The sequence below is a fragment of the Rousettus aegyptiacus genome, unplaced genomic scaffold (assembly GCF_014176215.1).
Source record: "Rousettus aegyptiacus isolate mRouAeg1 unplaced genomic scaffold, mRouAeg1.p scaffold_m13_p_16, whole genome shotgun sequence".
Lineage (NCBI taxonomy): Eukaryota > Metazoa > Chordata > Mammalia > Chiroptera > Pteropodidae > Rousettus > Rousettus aegyptiacus.
This window is the reverse complement of record NW_023416291.1, coordinates 31,496,961-31,516,576: the sequence shown is the minus strand read 5'-3', so window position 1 is coordinate 31,516,576 and position 19,616 is coordinate 31,496,961. Positions and strand designations below refer to the sequence as shown.

The 19,616-nt window shown below is 37.1% G+C and overlaps 1 protein-coding gene across 6 annotated transcripts in view; it reads left to right on the top strand.

Moving 5' to 3' along the window:
- Nucleotides 1-16,846: 16,846 nt before the first annotated feature.
- Nucleotides 16,847-19,616, top strand: part of PDGFC (platelet derived growth factor C) — a 163,082-nt gene continuing 160,312 nt past the window's right edge. For 2 of the 6 annotated variants that reach the window (XM_016138671.2, XM_016138672.2), the window contains exon 1: nt 16,847-17,946. In XM_016138671.2, the coding sequence (XP_015994157.1) occupies nt 17,829-17,946 (118 nt within the window). In that variant the 5' untranslated portion in view covers nt 16,847-17,828. The remainder of the gene's footprint in view (nt 17,947-19,616) is intronic. The other 4 variants (XM_016138670.2, XM_016138669.2, XM_036233656.1 and 1 more) reach the window with 4 other exon arrangements.

The following is a 19,616-nucleotide window of genomic DNA, read 5'->3' as shown; positions in this document are numbered from 1 at the left end:
TGCCCGACTGGCTATAAATCAGAAGTTCTTTTGATCCCCCGTTTGGGTTCAATTAATTTCCTAGAGCAGGTTACAAAACTCAGAGAAACATGTGGCTTAATTAGATTATCAATTTATTGCAAAAGGATATAACTCAGGAACAGCCAGATGGAAGAAATGCGTGGGCAAGGTATGTGGGAAGGGGCGCAGTGTGTGCCAGGTGTGCCACTCTCGCTGCATCTCCATGTGCTCACTGACCCAGAAGCTCTTCAAACCCTGTCCTCTTGGGTTTTTATGAAGGCTTCGTACATAGGCATGATCGATTAAATCATCGACTATCGTCTGTTGGTTTAACCTCTAGCCCCTCTCCTGTCCTTGAAGATCAAGGGGTGAGACTGAAAGTTTCAACCTTCTATTAAGTGTTTGGGTTTCCTAGCAACCAGCTTTCATCTTTAGGTGTCCTCCCAAATTCACCTCATTAATATAATAAAAAGCACATTTATTTCTCTCAACACTTAGAAATATCTGAAGGATTTTTGGTAGCTATGAGCCAGCAACTGTGGATGAAGACCAAATCATTGTTGAAATTTGATTGTTGAAACTAAAATCAAGATTTGCAATTTTTGTCTTCTGAAATTGTTCTCCAACAATTCTTCTGCAATCCTAGGTCTCAGTTTCCATTTGATCAAATACAAGGACTTTCATCTGTGTTCTTGCAATTGCTTATATTTCTCTCTTTCAGACTTCTACATTTTATTATAAAACTTTAGTTATGAGTCTTCCATTACCAGACTCAAACAGAAGCTACAACACATATTCTTCATTTTGATATTGGGCTAGTCACATAGTAGATGTTCAATAAGTGCTTGCTAATGTTTAATGGAACCTTCTACATAAAAGAATCCTTTCAGAAAACTGGTCCCTCTCAGTTCCATCAGAACATATTTTTATTTTGATAAAACTCTTATGAACCAGCTCTACAAAATATGTAAAGTGAGAAGTAAATTTTGGTCTATTGGTCTTATTATATAATATTAACAATGCCTTGTGTTTTGTATACCTTCTTATTAATGAGAAATAAAAGATGTGAAAAATTATTAATAACATTTAAAATATTTTTGCTCTTATAATGTATTCTAATGAGCAACAATTATTCTTTCATTAGCACATAAAAAGAATTGTTAAATCTATATGGGTTAATTAGTATGTATTTTAAATAAAATAAGTTTAACATCAAAAATTTAAGTGATGTTGTTTTCCTATGTTACCATGCATCTGGTAACAGGGAACATGATGGCTCAATGATATACATTTTCTATTTAGAATCTATTAAATTTTGGATGCATTTATAAGATTCGGTCTGTGGACATTTAATTTGATGCCATGAGTTTCAAAAAAGATGTATTTTAAATTTTCTCTTATTCATGTGAGTGGAGCCTACAAGTTGTTAAAAATTTATTGTTATTTGAGCAAAAATATTCTTGGTAGTTTTTATATGGGAATGGAGGAAATAATAAAATGTGAGAGACTTCTATCTACATATTGTTATATGTACTTTCGAGAAGTGTTTTCTAGTAGTTTCATTATATAATAATAGTCTATATTTTAATTTTTGCTTCTAATACAACTATGTCCATAAATTAATATGGTTAATTTCATTTTTTTAACAAATGTCTATCCAAAAGTATTTTGTTATACTCATAAGAGTCTTTGGGATATCTGTCATGTTTACCAACAAGGCTGACATTGCTCAAAACTTACTTTTCAAAGCCTATTATATTTGCATTAAAACATATGTTTGGATATTATTTCACATGTATATGCATTTTTTTTTAGCAAATATTTAATGAACATCTTCCATACAGATGACTTTGTAACACAACTCCTGTCTCAAGACTCTAAGTATTAGGGTAAGTAGTAAAGACATATATATAGATAAATGCAACACAATGTGGTAATTGAAGTGATAGAGATGTTCCCAAACTCTCATCGCTTGCAGAGGAGAGGCATCTACTCAACACGGGAGTTTACAGAAAGTTTCCAGAGGCAGATGGTGTCTAAGCTATGATTTAACATATAAATGGACATGAGCCAGGGAGAAAAAATTATAAATAAAAGAATGAAGGGGAGGAGGAACCTGATATATGGGGAAAAATACTTGCAGATTGATATCGCTAGAACCTAATGCCAAAATAGCAATGTTGAGAGGTGAAGGAGAAATTGTAGACAATCTGATCATGGAGATGATGCCACATTATTTTGTAGTGATAGAGAGAAGCTAAAGAACTTTAAGAAGGGAATGACATGGTCATATTTGGAAAGATGAAGTGTGAATTTGAGAAAGATAAGGCCAGAAAGACCAAGACCAATTAAGAGGCAGCTAAAATAGCCTAGGCAAAGATAACGAAGACCTTAAATAGAACAATAGTAGGACCAGAAGGGAGATGATGAATTGGAAAGATCAAACTGGCAGAATCTGAGCTATGAGAGAGAAAAGAGAAAGTGAGAATGACTAGGCTCTAGCTTGGGTGATAAACCAGCTGCAATAAATTATTGTACAAGAATCAGAAAACTCATTTCAAATGGGCTTAAAAAGAATGAGATTAGTATGAAACTAGAATTAGTAAGTGAATTTAGCTAGATCAACAAGATCAATAACAAAAATTTGTATTTTTTTTATTTACTGGAAACACGCAATTAGATAAAGAAGTAAAAATATAGAATTTCACTTTTAATAGCATTCAAAAACAGGAAATATTTAGTGGCAAATTTTACAAAATATGGGTAAAACCTATAGACTGAAAACTACCAAATATTGCTGAGAATAACTAAAGACCTGAATAGATGGAGGGACATTATATACTCATGAATTGGAAGATTTATATTATAAAGATATCAATTTCTCCAAATACAATTAAGATAAGAAGTAAAATTTCACAAACCCTGAAATTAAACATAATAAATCAGACTTCATCAAAATTAAAATTTGCTCTCTTTGAAAGATACCATGGAGCCATTGAAAAGGCTAATCACACAATGGGAGAAATTGTTCTCAATATTTCCAACAAAAGACATATCTAGAGTGCATAGCGAGCTCATAATTTAATAGGACAAACAGCCCATGGGGACTAGAAATCACAAATTTGTTGTATTAGTTTTGCTAGTGCTGCTAGAATCCTAGCAAATAGCTATAAAAAAAAAAAAAGACTGGGTGGTTTAAATAACAGGTGTTTATTTTCTCACAGTTCCGGATTTTAGAAGTCCAATATCAAGGTGTGAGCAGGTTCCTTACGTCTCTCTCCTTGGCTTGCAGATGGCGACCTTCTTACTGTCTTCATGTGGTATCCACCTGTGCATGTTTCTGGTGTCTTGAAGTGTGTCCAAAGTTCTTTTTCTTATAAGGACACCAGTCATATTGGATTAGGGCCCCCAACTAAAAACTTGATTTTAACTTAATCACCCGTTTAAAGATCTTATCCCCAAATATAGTTACATTCCGAGGTATTGGAGTGTGAATTCTTGGGGGTAGGGAACTATTCAGCCCATGATATTTCAGAAAGGAAGAGTTATAAATGGCCAATAAGAATGTGAAAGATGACCAACATCAGTCATTAGGGAAATGCATATTAAAGCCACAATAAGATATTAATACACACTCACTAAAATGCCTAAAATTAAAAATATGGACAATATCAATTATGCAGTGATTGGAATTCTCATACACTGATGATAAATTATAAAATGGTACAACCACTCAGAAAGACTGGTGATATCTTCAAAAGTTAAAATTTACATCTGTCTTGGAACCTAGCAATTCCACTGAAACGTGTTTACCCAATAGAAATGAACATGCATGCCCTCATGAATTTTTTACAAGAATGTTCCATGGCAGTTTTATAATGCAAAAACAGCAAAACAAAGCAAAACAAAAACTAGGAACTTTAAAAATGTCCATCAATGTAAATATATAAACAAGAATGGTCTAGTGGTACAACAGTATGCCTATCAGTAACAAAAAGGGGTAAGTTACTGCTACTCATAATGTTATGAACAAATGATAGAAACATCAAGAAGACTGAATAAAGTCATCAACAAAAGAGTACATATCGTATTATTTTACTTATACAAATTCTAGAAAATGCAAACTAATCTATGTGACAAAAAGCAGGTCAGTGATTACCTGGGGATGGTTGAAGGGAGGTATGGACCACAAAATGGCACAAAGAAAATGGCACCTTTGGAGATAATTGAAATGTCTTGTATCATCAGTGTATACATTTGGCAAAACTCACCAAGTTGTATGCTTAAAATGGATGAATTGATTGTATGTAATTATACTTCAATGAACTTTTTAAATTAGAAAGCAATCTGCAATGAACTCAATCTTCAACTCATTCCATTCTAGCTTCTGTCATTACCTTACCACTAAAACTGCTTTTATCAAAGTCACCATAATAGAGATTCTCAAGGCTTCATCTTGGGTTCTTTTCTTTTCCCGATCTGCTGGTGTCGCCCAGGACCTAGGACAGTGCCTGATACTCATAGTTAATATTCGTTGGAAAAAAAAGAATACTGAAAATACAAGCTCAGAATATAACTGTATCATGATTATAATTCAGTCTGGAAAGAAATATCTTTCTTAAATGTTAACTACTTCAAATGAATTTATTACTCTGTTCCCTCATTCTAAAAATGGTTTTGGTCAGCATACTCAAAAGAAATATATCCATTATATTGCAATTCTGTTTTATGATTCCTTTTGTGTTAAGATGACAATAAATATCAAATAAATGACAGAAATATTTTTGAGCTATATCGGGCTATCTTCAGAGCTTATGTACTTACTAATGACATATTATTTTTAGAGTAAAACAAAAGCGTGGTTTATTATTCTTAAAAACCCAACTTATTTTTCTGTATTGTTCAAACTAGCTATATTTTCCTTGAGAAGAAAAATAGGAAGCATATGACTTTAAACAATTTTTAAAATTTAAAAAAAAAATGTACAGTAATATTTTAAATTCATATATACGTGATGGTTGCTCTCCTTTTAAAATATATGTAATAGTTACCATAGTAACAGATGACAGATTCTCCTCTATTTGCTTCCTGGTGTTAGCAATATGAATAACAGTACATTAGTGTCAGAAAGGGAAAGAACAAATCCATAGCGAAACATCATAAGGTTTCATTATTATGTTTTCAATTTACATTTAAATATAGAATATATTAATATTCATTATTATATTACTGTATAATGATAAAGGAAATTTTTCCTTTTGTATCTAGAAAATATTAATATTAATGTAAACACAATTTGCGTGTGAATAGAAGAATAGACAGGGCCATAAATCACTATCCTTTTACAGTGCTCTGTGGAGTTCAAGCAACACGATTTTGCTCCTGCTGAATGACCAGCACAGGCCAAAACAGAAATTGTCCACTGTTGTTTTGTAACTCATATTTATATAGAAAGATAATAAACAAAGGCAATATAAAAATCCTAAAATGTTACATACTTGGGGAATCATTTGGATAATAGATTTTTCTAAACAAATAAAAATGTTGATTATAAGATCTTTGTTTTTCTCCCTAGAGAGATTCCTTTCCTCTTTTCTTTATTAAATTCCACACTTTTTTCCTCCCTCCTAAGTTGTTGCTATTGTTGTTTCTTTGATTTAAACATTTTAAATCTTTTTTACATCATCTATACTCTGCCTCTGGCCAGAAATGTCTTCGAGACCTAGGTAGAAATGCCTTTAAGAAATAATGACTGCTTTCATGGTATATCCAACTAAATGAAGCCCTCTGGACTAAAGCTGTTTTCACCTAAAGAAAAAATATTCTTTAAGAAGCAATTCTGCCCAGGTGATCTCGGAAACTAAGCAGGGTCAGGCCTGGTTAGTACTTGGATTGGGTGACCACATAGGAAGACCAGGTGCTGTAGGTATAAAAAATAAAAAATAAATAAGTTAATTAATTAAAAAAAAGCAATTCTATCCCCACTAGAAAGAGTAGGAAATTATATATATATATATATTTTTTTTTTTCTAGTAGAAAATAAAAGAATTGTATATTGAATCAGAAAATGTCAAACTGGAAAAAAACTTGAAATCAACTAGGTTAACTTTCATTTTTCCAGTTATAGAAACTGAGGACGAGAAAAGCTGACTCTTAAAGTCACACATCTAATTGTGGTAAAATTTAGAATTTCCGATTGAGAGTTCTTACCATTGTACATGATGCCCTACAATAAATTTATATCTTGGACCAACAATTGGTATATTTTAAAACATTTTTAAAACCTTCAAAATTAAATAGTAATGAAGTTTCACTTCTAGTTTCAGAAATATGTGCTACCTTTCTCCCAGGAAACTGTTCCTGATCAGTTTTATGAGGGACATTTAAACAGAGCAATGGTGGGAAACTCCTGTCATCTGAAAATGCATTTTAGGACATGAAATGTATCAGATGAAACCTACTGAGGGAAAAAGAAAATATCATAGACAGCATTTTCATATCACAATAAATAGAATCAATTTTTATGAGCTGAAAAATCATTAAAGTACTACTTTTAATTTATCTGGGCTCACTAAGGAAGTTTATTATTACTATGCTATGAATTAATTTATTTCCTAGAATAAAATTTCAGCATGTATGCTGCTTTTAAAGTAATGAGTTGGTGCTGGACAGGAGAAAAAAACATAAAGTGGCATGTTTGGTTCATTTCATGGCAGTTTCTTTGTTTTTTAAGAGAGTAATTGGCAGCTGAAGTTCAAGATTTCATAGTGAAATAAATTGCACAAAGCACACGAGATACAAAATCAATTGTCATTTTATTAATTTACTTTACATGTGAGTATTCATAAAACAGCTATATAGCCCATTTTAGCATGGCAGCTTTTAAAATTTCTTCTACTCAGATAGCAGCAGCCAGGAATTATTATTTCAAAACCTCATGCTTTCACACACATATGTATTTTAAACTGTAACATACAAACTTTAAAATTTAAAAAGAGAAAAAGATTTGAATTTGACATCATATTTTCAAAATCTGTAGAAGATACTTTTGTAGAAGTTATTTTCCAAAATGATGACTATTAAGTAGACAGAGATTTGTGAACCATCTGCTACATGAGATTTTTATATCAAAAATAATTAACTTTATTTAAACCATTCAGGCAATACGAGTATGGGCTGTTTGCCAGGCCTTAGACATAACCTTGTAACTTTGGAATGAATGTTACTGCAGAATTTGTAAAAAGAGTAATTCTTCATTTCTTCCCTTTTTTTTGGAAAGTGCCTACCTGGCCTTCTTTTCAAATAGAAAACTTATATGAATAATTTTCACTTGGGTGTGAGCTTGGAGATTAGTACAGCTTGACTTCTGGTTTTCATAATTTAGTGCTTCCTTTTACAAGATTCCCAACTTTGACAGATAGCCAAGGAAGAAAATGAACTCCACATGGCTCTAGTCACCCTAATTATGTCAGAAGTAGCTGCTCTTCCTTCTCTTTTTCTTCCCTGGAGATTTATCATGGTTATGTCTGCATTTGGGTACTCCACATTTTGTTAATTTCACTCAACATTTATTAAAAGATGCGTTAAACATGGAACTGCACACATACGATGTCAGATGCTATAGGGGGAGATGGGACACGGATGGTTAGCAGACTTAAAAAAAAGAAGAACGTAAAATTTTTGCCATCAAAGAGTTTATAATCTATTGCAGGGAGGATATATTGATAAAACTAGAGAATAAAACCATTAATGAGGTTGAGGATTTATTCTGGAAAGTTTTTAGAGTAATCAGAGCCTTATTCTGGTATTGTAGTTTGTGATGACGAAAAAAAGAAAACATGACAGGGAAAGTCTTTCTTAGTTAATCAAAAATTTTAGTATTAGGTTTATTTTAAGACACCATTGATTATAAAATCTCCCCATTGAAATAATAACAACTTTTTGGAGAGAAAAAAATAGTTTTAACACTGAATGTGAGACATTTCAGAAATGTTAAACAGAAAAAAAAAAAAGTTTATCTCATAATCCAGAAAATGCAATTACACTCAATCGCATGTCCTGCATGTTTAAAACATGCAGGGCATTATGTCAAAGGTTTTAAACACTTGTCTCATTTAATGCCCACAGATTTCTGAGGTAGATTCTATTATTATCTGTTTATAGATATGAAGAATCTAATGTATGGAGATTAGGTAGCTGGTATATATTTCCTCAGCTGATAAGTGAGTGAGATGTTAGTTTGTATCTCTGACTTCAGTGCTTGGATCATGACTGGGAGTTTACACTGACTCCAAATATTGGTTGAACGCCCTTTATTAGAAGCTGAGTGACGGTCAAGTACATGGACTCTAGAGATAAACTGACTTCAAAAGCCAGCTCTTTACTTACTACCTGTATAGTCTTAGACAATTCACTTAGCTTTTCAGTATCTTGCTTTGCTACTTTAGAAAATCTATTAATTATAACTATCTCATATGTTTGTTGTGAGAATGAAGGAATAAATATACATAAAGTCTTTAAAATAGTGTCTGATACATAGTAAGAGTTATTATTGTTAAACGCAATATGTTAAGTGCTGTGAAAAAGATGAAAAGAAGGGTAAAATAGAATAGAATAAGTTCTATATTATGTGTCATTGTGGAGGGAGCATACGACAAGAAGCAAAGATGGTAGGTATGACTGTATAAATTGTGGTGTCAGGAAACACTGTGTAACACCTGGGCATGTAAGGGAGAACAGATCATGCCTATAGGAATGTAGGTTTTATCCTGTAGGCACAGGGAGGCTGAAAGTTTTATAGTAGGGCACGGGATCATTATCAGATTTATGTGTTAAATAGATCAAATTGAGAATCTGAGGACAGTTTGGAGAAATATGAATAGAGAGCAATCAGAAGGCCTTTGTGTAAACAGATAATAAAAGAAGACGGGTTATATTTGACATGGAAACAAATGCAATTGGAGATTGATCGAATGTGCAAAATAAGGGAGAACTTGTGGAGGGCAGCGATCACGTATTTTTACTGAACTTATAACTTCGTGGGCCCAAGAAGCATGTAGTAATGTTTCCAACACATTGACATTTTGGTGAGGTCCGTGATAATCTCAAGGTTGGTGGTAACAGAAACTCTGTCTCCCACTTATAATTTTTTCCTTCATCAAAAGGGTAGTAAATCATCTCACTGACTTTGCTTTTTCCTACTATTGTCCTTCAGAAACTTATTTGAATACACATTATGTGTTTCCTTCATCATAGGTTGTCAGAACCAGCAACATGATAATGGTGATTTTATGACAAGGCTTTATCGCTAAGAATAAGGGCAACAGATCCTTTTTCCTTTAGATGGTTTCAGAAGATTCATTTCTCATTTCTATAGCCACTGAATAGGGCATTCAATCTAAGACACAATGACATTTTCATTGACTAAATGCCTAGTTCCTGTATGCTTGGGGCACCATCCTTTGATGTCAGACGGAATCAGAGTGATTTACTCTTTGTTGTTGGCAATAGAACTTTAAGTTATGTATTTATGACTAGAATTGTGTGGGGTTATAAAATAAACACCAAATGCTTAATATAAATGTATATTTTAAAGGTTTGAAATGTATTTCTTGAGTCACTACATACTTAGCACCGTGCTAGAGGAAATGGAAAAAAGAAAACAATGTTAAAAGTGCCAGCTCTGGAACCAACAACCTGCATTCAAATTCTAGCCTCAATACTTATAACTGGTGTGACATTGAACAAGTTATAAAACCTTTCTGGGGTTCAGTTTCTCATCTTTAAAATGAGGATTCTATTAATATTTACTCTCGGAGTGCTTGTAGTTAATTTAACAATTGTTTAATAGCAGTAGAGGTTCTGCTATTGTAGAATACTTCATTATGAATATTTCAATAAAAAAAATAATGTGACTCCAGATCTACAAAATATAAAATAGAATTAGGCAGGCAACTAGAGTTTACAGAATAGAGGACAGTTGATTTGTATAGCAGACTACATAGAGTCTGAGGAATGAGACATTTTTCTCAAGGAGGGCTTGGAATTCTGAATGTGGGTATATACAGTGACAACAACGTTCGAATAGAAATCTAGAGAGGCAGAAAGAAAAAGATATTAGGAAGTGCTTTGAATTCTTAAGATACTTTTTTTTTTACAGATGCATAGTGTAATCATTTGCCTCAATAAATAGGAATAATAGGAGCTATAATAATTAGCTGCTTCTCACATTTTTCAATTTAGTTTTATGTATGTTTAAAAAGCCATTCATGAGGAGAAAAAAGTAAATGATTTTTTTCTACTTCCTGTCCAGTGGGATAAAAATTACACCACTGGAGTCTTTTTATGTAGTAGATCCCTTCAGATACAAATGGAATTTTTCTAAGGAGTTAGAATTTCAATTGAAGACTCTTGCTTGCCTGGGGGCTTAACAAATCACTGGTTAGTTCATGTAGCAGTCTTTGTGCTTTCAATAACTCTAACCGATCTAAAAATACCTTTGTAAAATTATCAATGAAGATGCAAATTTAAACCCATAGACTAGGAATGTTAAATTAGAAACATGTGGAGTGATACATAATTGTATAAATAAGAGAGACCGAGACTCTGACATCTATAGTTAATCATAAATTGATTCTTCAAAGGGAGCAACTGGGAAACCAGTATATTTCTTCCCAGACCTAATGCATTAATTCAGTAGCAATCATGAGTAGGAAAGGAGGAATGATAATTCATTCCCTTCGTCCTCAAAGACAAGAAGATAGAATCTTTGAAATAACTGCCTACAGATGGTCTAGGCTAAGGCATCAGCTGGATGACTAACCCTGGCCAGCATAAACAGGATACTCATGATAGCCCACACTTTGGGTGGGCTTCAACCTCATAGACAGCTTTCCAATGCCTTAGTCATCACCACTGTCTCAAGTAACCCATATTCACTCTGGCTCAAGTATTTTACTTAAACTGTTCCAGGAAGATAGCTGTCTAGTGTTATATTATGTTCTTGAACATGTGGAAAAGTTCGTCTAGATATCATAGTTTCCCTCAAATTAAGCAAAGTGAAAGATAGTCATTGTGAAGAAAACTTAGAAGAGGAACATAAGAAAGCTTCAAATAAGAACATGGTTTTTTTGTTTGTTTGTTTCTGTTTTTTTTTTTTTTTTCCCCTTGGTCCAAAATCTGGGACCTGAAAGTGTCAAATGAAAAGAACAGAGTAGAAGGGAAAGACTTAGAGTCACACATTAATTGTACCTGTGTTTCTTTAGCAATGTCACTTGGGGAAAATGCATGTTCCTCGTTGAGCTTCAGTTTCTCTGCAGTAAAATGTGGAAGATTCTGACCTTCCTTGAAGGATTGGTAGACAGATTAAATAAGAAAATGTATCTTACGATGTTTAACAGCCGTGCAACATGATAGGTGTTTCAAAAAGTAAGTTTTAGAGCATTTGAGATCTTGCTTCATAGCATATGTCTTCAGTTTTGGCTCAAGTAAACTCTTATAAAAATTCCCTCTCTAAAGAAAAGGAAATTTGAACATGAATAACTTTTTCCTGATTTTAATTTTCCTTGGTTGGCTTTCGTTTAACTATACATCTTTTTGAGCTACCTACAAGAGAAAAACATGGTTTTTATCCTCCTAATTTCATGGAGGACAGTAAAGGAAGATTCAGATGATGAGAAAGGAGAGGATATAGTACAGGAAGATGAGGAAAACATCAGAGCAAATTGAGATGATAAAAATAAAATTTGGGAAAATAAAATGATGCCTTAAAATGTTACGAGGCTATGTTAGAATAGAAGAGAGCAAGCACCTTGTTTCCTATAAAGATGATGAAGACAGCAAATAGTAATAATCATAAAAAGGGCTACAAAAATGTTTTGAACTATCTGGAACTTCAAAAGCATTCAGGGATACTTTTAATGTTAAATTAGTGAAGCTATGTTTTCCTTTCTGGTAACCAATGACACTTTTTAAATGTTCGTTAAGTAGTGTACTGGGACTATCCATCTCTTTTACAAAGGCTAGTAGCCAAGGAAAGGACTGCATTTGAAACACTGATGACAAAGTGAAAGGATCCTTCTCCCATGACCTTTGAAATAAGTGGGTCACTATCTAAAAAAGGAGCATCTGTAGCTGTGTCTTGACCTTGCTGTGATTTGTCACTGTCACAATATGGACAACAGCCTTCATATCCTATACATGATTTCAAGGGAGAGAAAAATGACATCTTATCGACTGGAGGATATGACCAAACATAGTGTCTGGTTGCTGTGCACAGTTTTAGGGGTACCCCTTGTTCTTCGGATTGTTTCACATTCCTCCATTGTGACTCTATAGAACAGTAGGAAATTGGCCATCTGTTCTTGGCTAATAATAACACTTTATTATTTACAACTCCCTTATAGCTATTTTTCCTTACATTTAGACCATACTTTGCCTCTTTTGATATTGTTACTGTAATACAAAACAAATATTAAGGAATTAAAATGTGGATACCCACACATAATTTATTTAGTTTCCTTAAATTCTAAACAGTTCCTGACACTTGCCCTAATCAGTGATTTCCAAACTTTTTTTTTCCCCCCCTTTTCTTTTTGGTTATTTTGTTGTTATAGTTTGTCTTTCCAAACTATAACAACAGATAAAAGAAGATGACCCTGGTTAGACAAGTTTAGGCAGAAGCATCTGTTCCAACATCTCTTGCTAGCAACTACGATAATTTTGAATTCGGCTAGGAAACCATTGTTCTTGTCATGTATTATCATAGAAACAGAATTAAGTTGAGAAAGTATTGCCATCACTATCTATAATAGCTTAGAGAATCAAAGAATTCTAAAGTAGTAAGAGCACTGAGACCAAATCCAGTGTACATTTCTCATGTAAAGAAAAAGGGGCAGAGTGTATTTCTAAACCAAGGATCTACTGTTTGTTAGTGGTAAAATCAGATAAAATCCCTGGTCTGACATCTCCTAGTGAAATAATCTTCAGTTGTAGTTGTTCAGAGTTTACCTGGACTCCTCTTTCTTTGGGGTTCCTTCAAACTACTTACTCTCCCTGAGTTATGAGTCAGAGAAGCATTTCTGAGATTTTTGGGGAAAAAAAATTTTGCATACTCAACCACAGAAGGTCACACATAGGTCAGTCCTTGCCACCCGTTTTTCCTGGCCACATACCTCCCAACTCCCTTCCCCAAAAAGTCAAAATTAAAAAAAGTACATCTGCTTCTTTGAGAGCCGGCAGAGCCTTAGCACCAGCCCTCTATCATTTGCCACAACAAGTAAGCTTTACTCAGATTAGTAGCTGTTACACTGGGAGGTAAAGGGTGGTTGATCTAGAATAATAAGAAAAGGGGTGTTTTATTATTATTAGGTTGGGAAACTTAGTATTAATATGCCCTAGATATCTAGAGACAGCAAGGTGATATGTTTCTCAAGATGGGGTAGTTGGGAAAAGTGGAGAGAGAAAGGGATGACTCTAAGAAAGATCACTTTCTTCATTTCTTATTTCTTTTTTTCTAGAATAGCATTATTTCTGCTGTGATCAGTGGACATTTACTTGGCTTTTTAATGATAACCACAACCCCTGGGCTCATTTAAATGTATGTGTAAGAGGTGCTAATTAGCCATTCTGGAGACATAGTAGTTATTGGGTAGATCAAAGCTTTCTGAACTTCAGAAACTCCTGCTCAATTATCTGCCACTAAATTACCAAAAAGTTCTGGGGAAAGTTTTAATATAGTTTTGCGTGCGTGCGTGTGTGCGTGTGTGTGTGTGTGTGGGGGGGGGGGGGGTTGAATCAGAACGAGAGGCAGCCAGAAAATCTACATATTTGATTTTCTGAGATAAAATACATCCTGGTTGTTCCTGGCCTCCTGGGTATTAAATAACTAACTAAATGGGTAGTTCGCTTTAAATCTTATTTCACTTAAAAAAATTTATCAGTGACATCTATCCTCCCTCCCCAAAATTATTGTTGTTAGAACAAAGTACATTCTACTATATTCTTTGACAGGAATTTATAGGTAATACTCGTCATGCATTCAGCCGTAGTGGGCACTCCTTCTTAAGGTTTAAGAAAACATGAAAACCACAAAGAATGTCCATTACTATTTTCTCTTGGTTGGCAGAACAGATGCCTTTCCTTAAGGAAAATGCTTTAGGCCAAAACAAAGCCATATTCATCAAAAATATATTATTTAGTAATTGTGCAGATTATGGGTTATATAACATTTACTTTTAGTGCAAGGACCTTATTCTCCTAGGAAAGGTTTATAAACAAAATAGAGCAAGAAGACAGGCAGAGTATTAAGTGTTAAAAGAAATCAGCTATGCCAAGGACAAGACCAGTTCAAGAAACAACGATGCAAGTACATTGAAAGGAAACCAGGCAATGTGGACGTGATTTCATCTGGGGGTCATGGCTGGCTTTATTTATAAGGCGATTGTCAAATCAATCTGTAGAATATGGATGAGGTGAAATGCAGAGCTAGAGTATTATTCTAGATCATCTGTAACTTTTCAAATACAACCTTCATACCGAAATTCCAGGGAGAATGTTAGGTGACGCCAATAAAGAAAACTGTCAGTCAGTCAAGAGTGTTTATTTATTATCCCTCCTGGGCCAGGCACTGTTCTAGCCAATATGAAATGATACAAAATAAAAAGTAGTCATCACCCTTATAATCTCATGAAAGCGAATGGATTTAATCTGCAGACACATGAACACACGTGCACGTGCATACACACACGCGCACACACACACGCGCGCGCCCTCTATGTAGGTGGTCAAGAAACTCAAACATATGAACATATAACAGTCTCATTTTAAAAAATTATAATTAGAAAATTAAATCTTACAAAATTGGAAAATCTAGGGAGTAGTTAGTTTTATTACAAATACAGTTGTGTACTGCGTAAAGAATGTTTAGGTCAGTGAGAGACTGAATATAATGGAGCTAAAAAATTCCCGTTGCTTACATCGCAGCTTTTGCAATATCATAGCAAAATGTGTTACTCATGTGCTCGTGATAATGCTAGTATAAACAAACCTACTGTACTGCCAGTCTTATAAGAGTATATAGTACATATAGTTATGTACAGTACATAATACTTTGTGATGATAATAATTGACTATGTTACTGGTCTATGTATTTACCATACTACACTTCTATCAGTGTTTTAGAGTGAACTCGTTCCACTTACAAAAAATAAACAGACAGTATGCCTTGTTAACGCAGGCAACAACCTTCATACATCTTCTGTTTACCATCTCTCTTGCTTGCATCATTTTCTCTTGTGCTCGATTTAATCTTATGCTGTTTTGTACCATAACATGCTGTATGGGCTTGTACCCTAGGATCAATAGGCTACATACACCATATAGCCTAGGTGTGTAGTAGGCTCTAGCATCTAAGTCTCTGTAAGTGCACTCTGATGTTTACACAACGACAAAATTGCATAATGATGCATTTACCACCACATATTCCTGTTGTTAAGTGGCACATGAGTATAGATTAAAATGCATTCAGGAAGCATGTCTTTTATATAACAAGTCTGGTTATTCTTATTAAAATTGGGAACGCTCCTTCCTAAATCTACAAAACATTTTTGGAACATGTTTATTGTGCAAATATAGATTTACATTGATGTTGAAGAGCTGCAAAGGTGAATTAAATAAGGCAGTGTCCTCTCTAAACTGTTAAGTTCTTTAAAGTTAGAGACTGGGCATTATTTATTTGCCTTGCTATCTGCCTCTGAAGATAGGAGTAGTGAAAGAATAAGAATGAATGGGATAGATGAGTAAAGGTTCCAAAAAGGACCTGAGTTTAGAATTCTAAGAGGGAAAAAAGATAAGGACTAGGATGTTATACTCAGGCTTGTCATTTTCAGCATGATGGAGGAAGGGTCAGCTCCTCTTTGGTCCAGGACTATGTCCCTACCCAAGCTTCTCCGAATTCTTTTTCAGGGTAGCTTTCCCCAATGCTCAGTAGATGGCCTTGCAAGGCCAGGAAGGACAGCTCCTTAAATGGAGGCATTTCAGATTCCACCCTTGTTTCAGCGTACATCTTAAAGCTCTGGCCTTCCTTCCGTTCCCTTGTGGAGCACCATTTATGGTAGAATTGTTTGTATTGACTGAACAAGAAGTTGGAGATACTTCTAATTTGCTTGATGTTAATTTAATGCGGCCCAACTGGTATACAAGTTTCAGAGAACAGAGACTTCGTGTTTTCACTGCTGTAGTCGCGGTTCCTAGAACAGTGCCTGACATAGAAGGTATTCAATAAATACAGTATTTGTTAAATGAATGAATGTTATTATTTTGGCCATTTCTTTTTGCTTAATCTACTCTGCTTCAGAGAGCTGGGAACTGGAGGGAAACATCTGAATTCCATTTTACATTCCTCTTTCGGCCCAGAAACTCCGGCCAAAGGTCCTTTGGGAATGGGGATCCCCTCGGAAATTAATGACGAGTCACCGCCACAGCGGGGAGAGTTGCAGACAGTTCTTCCTCACTTTTTTTTTTTTGCTTTCGCAGCACCCTTTGCCACCCATCTTGCTCTTTACTGTAGGGCGGCCTGGGGAAAGGAAATCAGGGGCCGCCGTGGCTGCATTCCTAGCTGGGGTTCTTTGGGTCCTGTCTGTAGGAGCCCAGCAGCACCCCTTGGCTGTGCCAGCACCTGTTGGACCGCCACTTGGCGGCCCCAGCCAGGGCTAGCGGGCGCGACCTGGGGGTGCCCCTGCCTGAGGCGCTGACCCCCGCCCGCCCCCTCCGGCCGCCTGCGGGACAGCGGCTCAGCCTCCCCGCGAGCCCGTCGCGCGCTCCGCCCGGGCTTGGCCCACGGCCCCCTCCTCCCGACTGCCGCCGGCGGGGGAAGGTAGAGAAGGGGAGGGGACAAGCCGGAGCCTTGGCCCGCCCGGCCTTCTCTCTCTCCCGGTGCCGAGACGCCGCGCTCGAGCCCCGAGTCTTGCGCGGAGCCCGAGGCGTGGGGGGAGAGCACGGGGAACGACTGGGGCCCCACCGTGACCCTGAGTTGCCGAATTTCCCTGGGCTTCGAGGAGCGGGGCACGCACCGCAAACAAGGTGAACTTTGATCGCGGAAAACTCAAGCCAGGTGTCGGGATCCGCGCTGCGGCTGTCGGGACCCGGCGCAGGCTGCGCGCCGGGCTGGGGAGCGGGAGCCCCGCGGCCTCCCTCCGCCCGCGCTCGGGGCGGCCTCGGCCCGGAGACCCCCGACCCCGCTCCGGCTCAGCGGCCCAGGGGACCCGCCGCGGAGCTCTCGCCTTGTTTCTTCCCCCTCCCCCTTCGGGGGTGGGGGTAGGGCGGGTGAGAGGGGCGCCCGGAGAGCCGCATCTATTGGCAGCTTTGTGATTGATCAGAAAGTGCTCGCCGCCAACTTGGCTTCGAGGCTGGCTTCGCTGGCTTGAGTTTTCGCCTGTCCTGTCCCCCAAACTGACAGGTGCTCCCAGCAACTTGCTGGTGACTTCTCGCCTCTCCCCCAGCTCCCCCGCGTCCCCACCCCCTCTTTCCTCCCTCGCCTTCACCCCCACCCCCACCACTTCGGCACAGCTCAGGATTTGTTTAAACCTTGGGAAACTGGTTCAGGTCCAGGTTTTGCTTTGATCCTTTTCAAAAACTGGAGACACAGAAGAGGGCTCTAGGAAAAAGTTTTGGATGGGATTATGTGGAAACTACCCTGCGATTCTCTGCTGCCAGAGCAGGCTCGGCGCTTCCACCCCAGTGCAGCCTTCCCCTGGCGGTGGTGAAAGAGACTCAGGAGTTGCTGCTTGCAAAGTGCCCGCCGTGAGTGAGCTCTCGCCCCGGTCAGCCAAATGCTCCTCTTCGGGCTTCTCCTGCTGACATCCGCCCTGGCCGGCCAGAGACACGGGACTCAGGCTGAGTCCAACCTGAGTAGTAAATTCCAGTTCTCCAGCAACAAGGAACAGAACGGTGAGTCTTCCCCCGCCACTCTCCCCCTTCTCGTGTCTCGCTGTGTGTGTTACGTTGGCATTGTGCGTTGATGTGTGATGTACACCAGCCTGCGAGGGTGTATAATCGTCTCTCTACCAATGCAAATGGCGCGCTGCGTTCATTGGCATGGGCTTTTGGAGGTTACGGCGCAGTATGCAACTTAGGGAGCTGCCACAGAGCGCTAACAGGGCAACAGGAGTGCCACTGCAGTCCCAGCTAGAGAGAGGACCTTCTGCGAGCGGTGGTGAACGTCAGTCAGTTCCAATGCACATTGCAGGACCTCTCATTGCCAGTTAGTTATAAGATCAAGACTACCTCTAAAAACGAATCCAAAATGAATGAGTCTTGGCATGTTTGATTTTACTCAGACATTTTTTTTTTTTTTTATTGAGGTGGGGGGTGTTTCAGGAAATGTACCAGCCACATTAATTGAAGTACTCTTAAGTGGAAAGGCATCAATTAATCAGTAAGTAGATAGGAAATATAGAGGTCAAGAGGCCGTGTGGATGTTTTTAGGGGGAATTTACAAAGGTATTTCTCTTGTGCTCTGTTTTATTTATTTATTTTTTTAAATGTGCCTTTGTGTGTACTCTGAAGGTCTTACCTTTCTGGCGGTGTGTTTTTATACGTGTTGGTGAATGACTGTTATTTTGTGCATGTGGGGAAACGACTTAATCCTGCATAGGAAATGAGAATTACTTTCAGCTTTTAAGTGTACCTGAAATGTTTAGAAAACTCTCAGATGCAGTTCCCTTGGGCTGGGATTGCACAGAGCTGGAGAAAGGCTCCTTTCATAAAGCCAGAGCAGCTTCAGGGTGTGTAATTTGCTTAGCCTCTGAACCCCATATGATTTACATCATTCAGTTTCTAAACTCTTTTCTCTTGATCTACCATTATGAAGTTATTTTTGAGAATTCTTTGTAAATAGATATTTTATACTGCGTATGAAACCACAATGTTAATGTGGACTGTCTAAAATTAGAATATTAAATACCCTGTTTACAAGTGGTGGCTTTTCATGCTATTTGAAAAGAAACGTACATGTTTTTGTGCTTTGTATGTCAACTATCTGGAATGCAAGAATGCTGTCACTTCATTACCAGGAGAAATGGATACAAACAGCACACCTAGAAAAATCAGAATGGTGTGTACTGTATTTTTAGGTCACAGCAACTTTTTCTTTATGTATTGGGGTGCTTGCAAGCTTCAGCTTTGAATTTAAATTCTCTAAAGTGTTCATCTTTAAGAAAGCACAGAAAGTACTAAAGTTCAAAAATAGGTTAAATAAGGACTCCTGGGACCTTTGTAGACATTGTTTGCATTTGTTGTGTATACAGCAACCTATGTATCACATTTATCAGCCAGTGTTAATGTGGTCGCTTCTCACAACTCGCTAATATGATGGCACATGGCACCTGCAGTCTGCTTGAGCTGCTGATCAAAGGGCAGCCAAGGAATCTATGTCTAATCACAGGAGCTGCAGAGGACTGGGGAAAAGTGATCAAAGGAGCCATAGCACCATCTGTACCCTGGCAGGAAACAGATCACACCAACTTTTGTTCTTCCTCATGTAAAATAAATGTCCAGTACAAAATATTGCTTCTTAGTAGACAAGCGTCTCCAGAATGACAATGCCCAACATTCCTGGC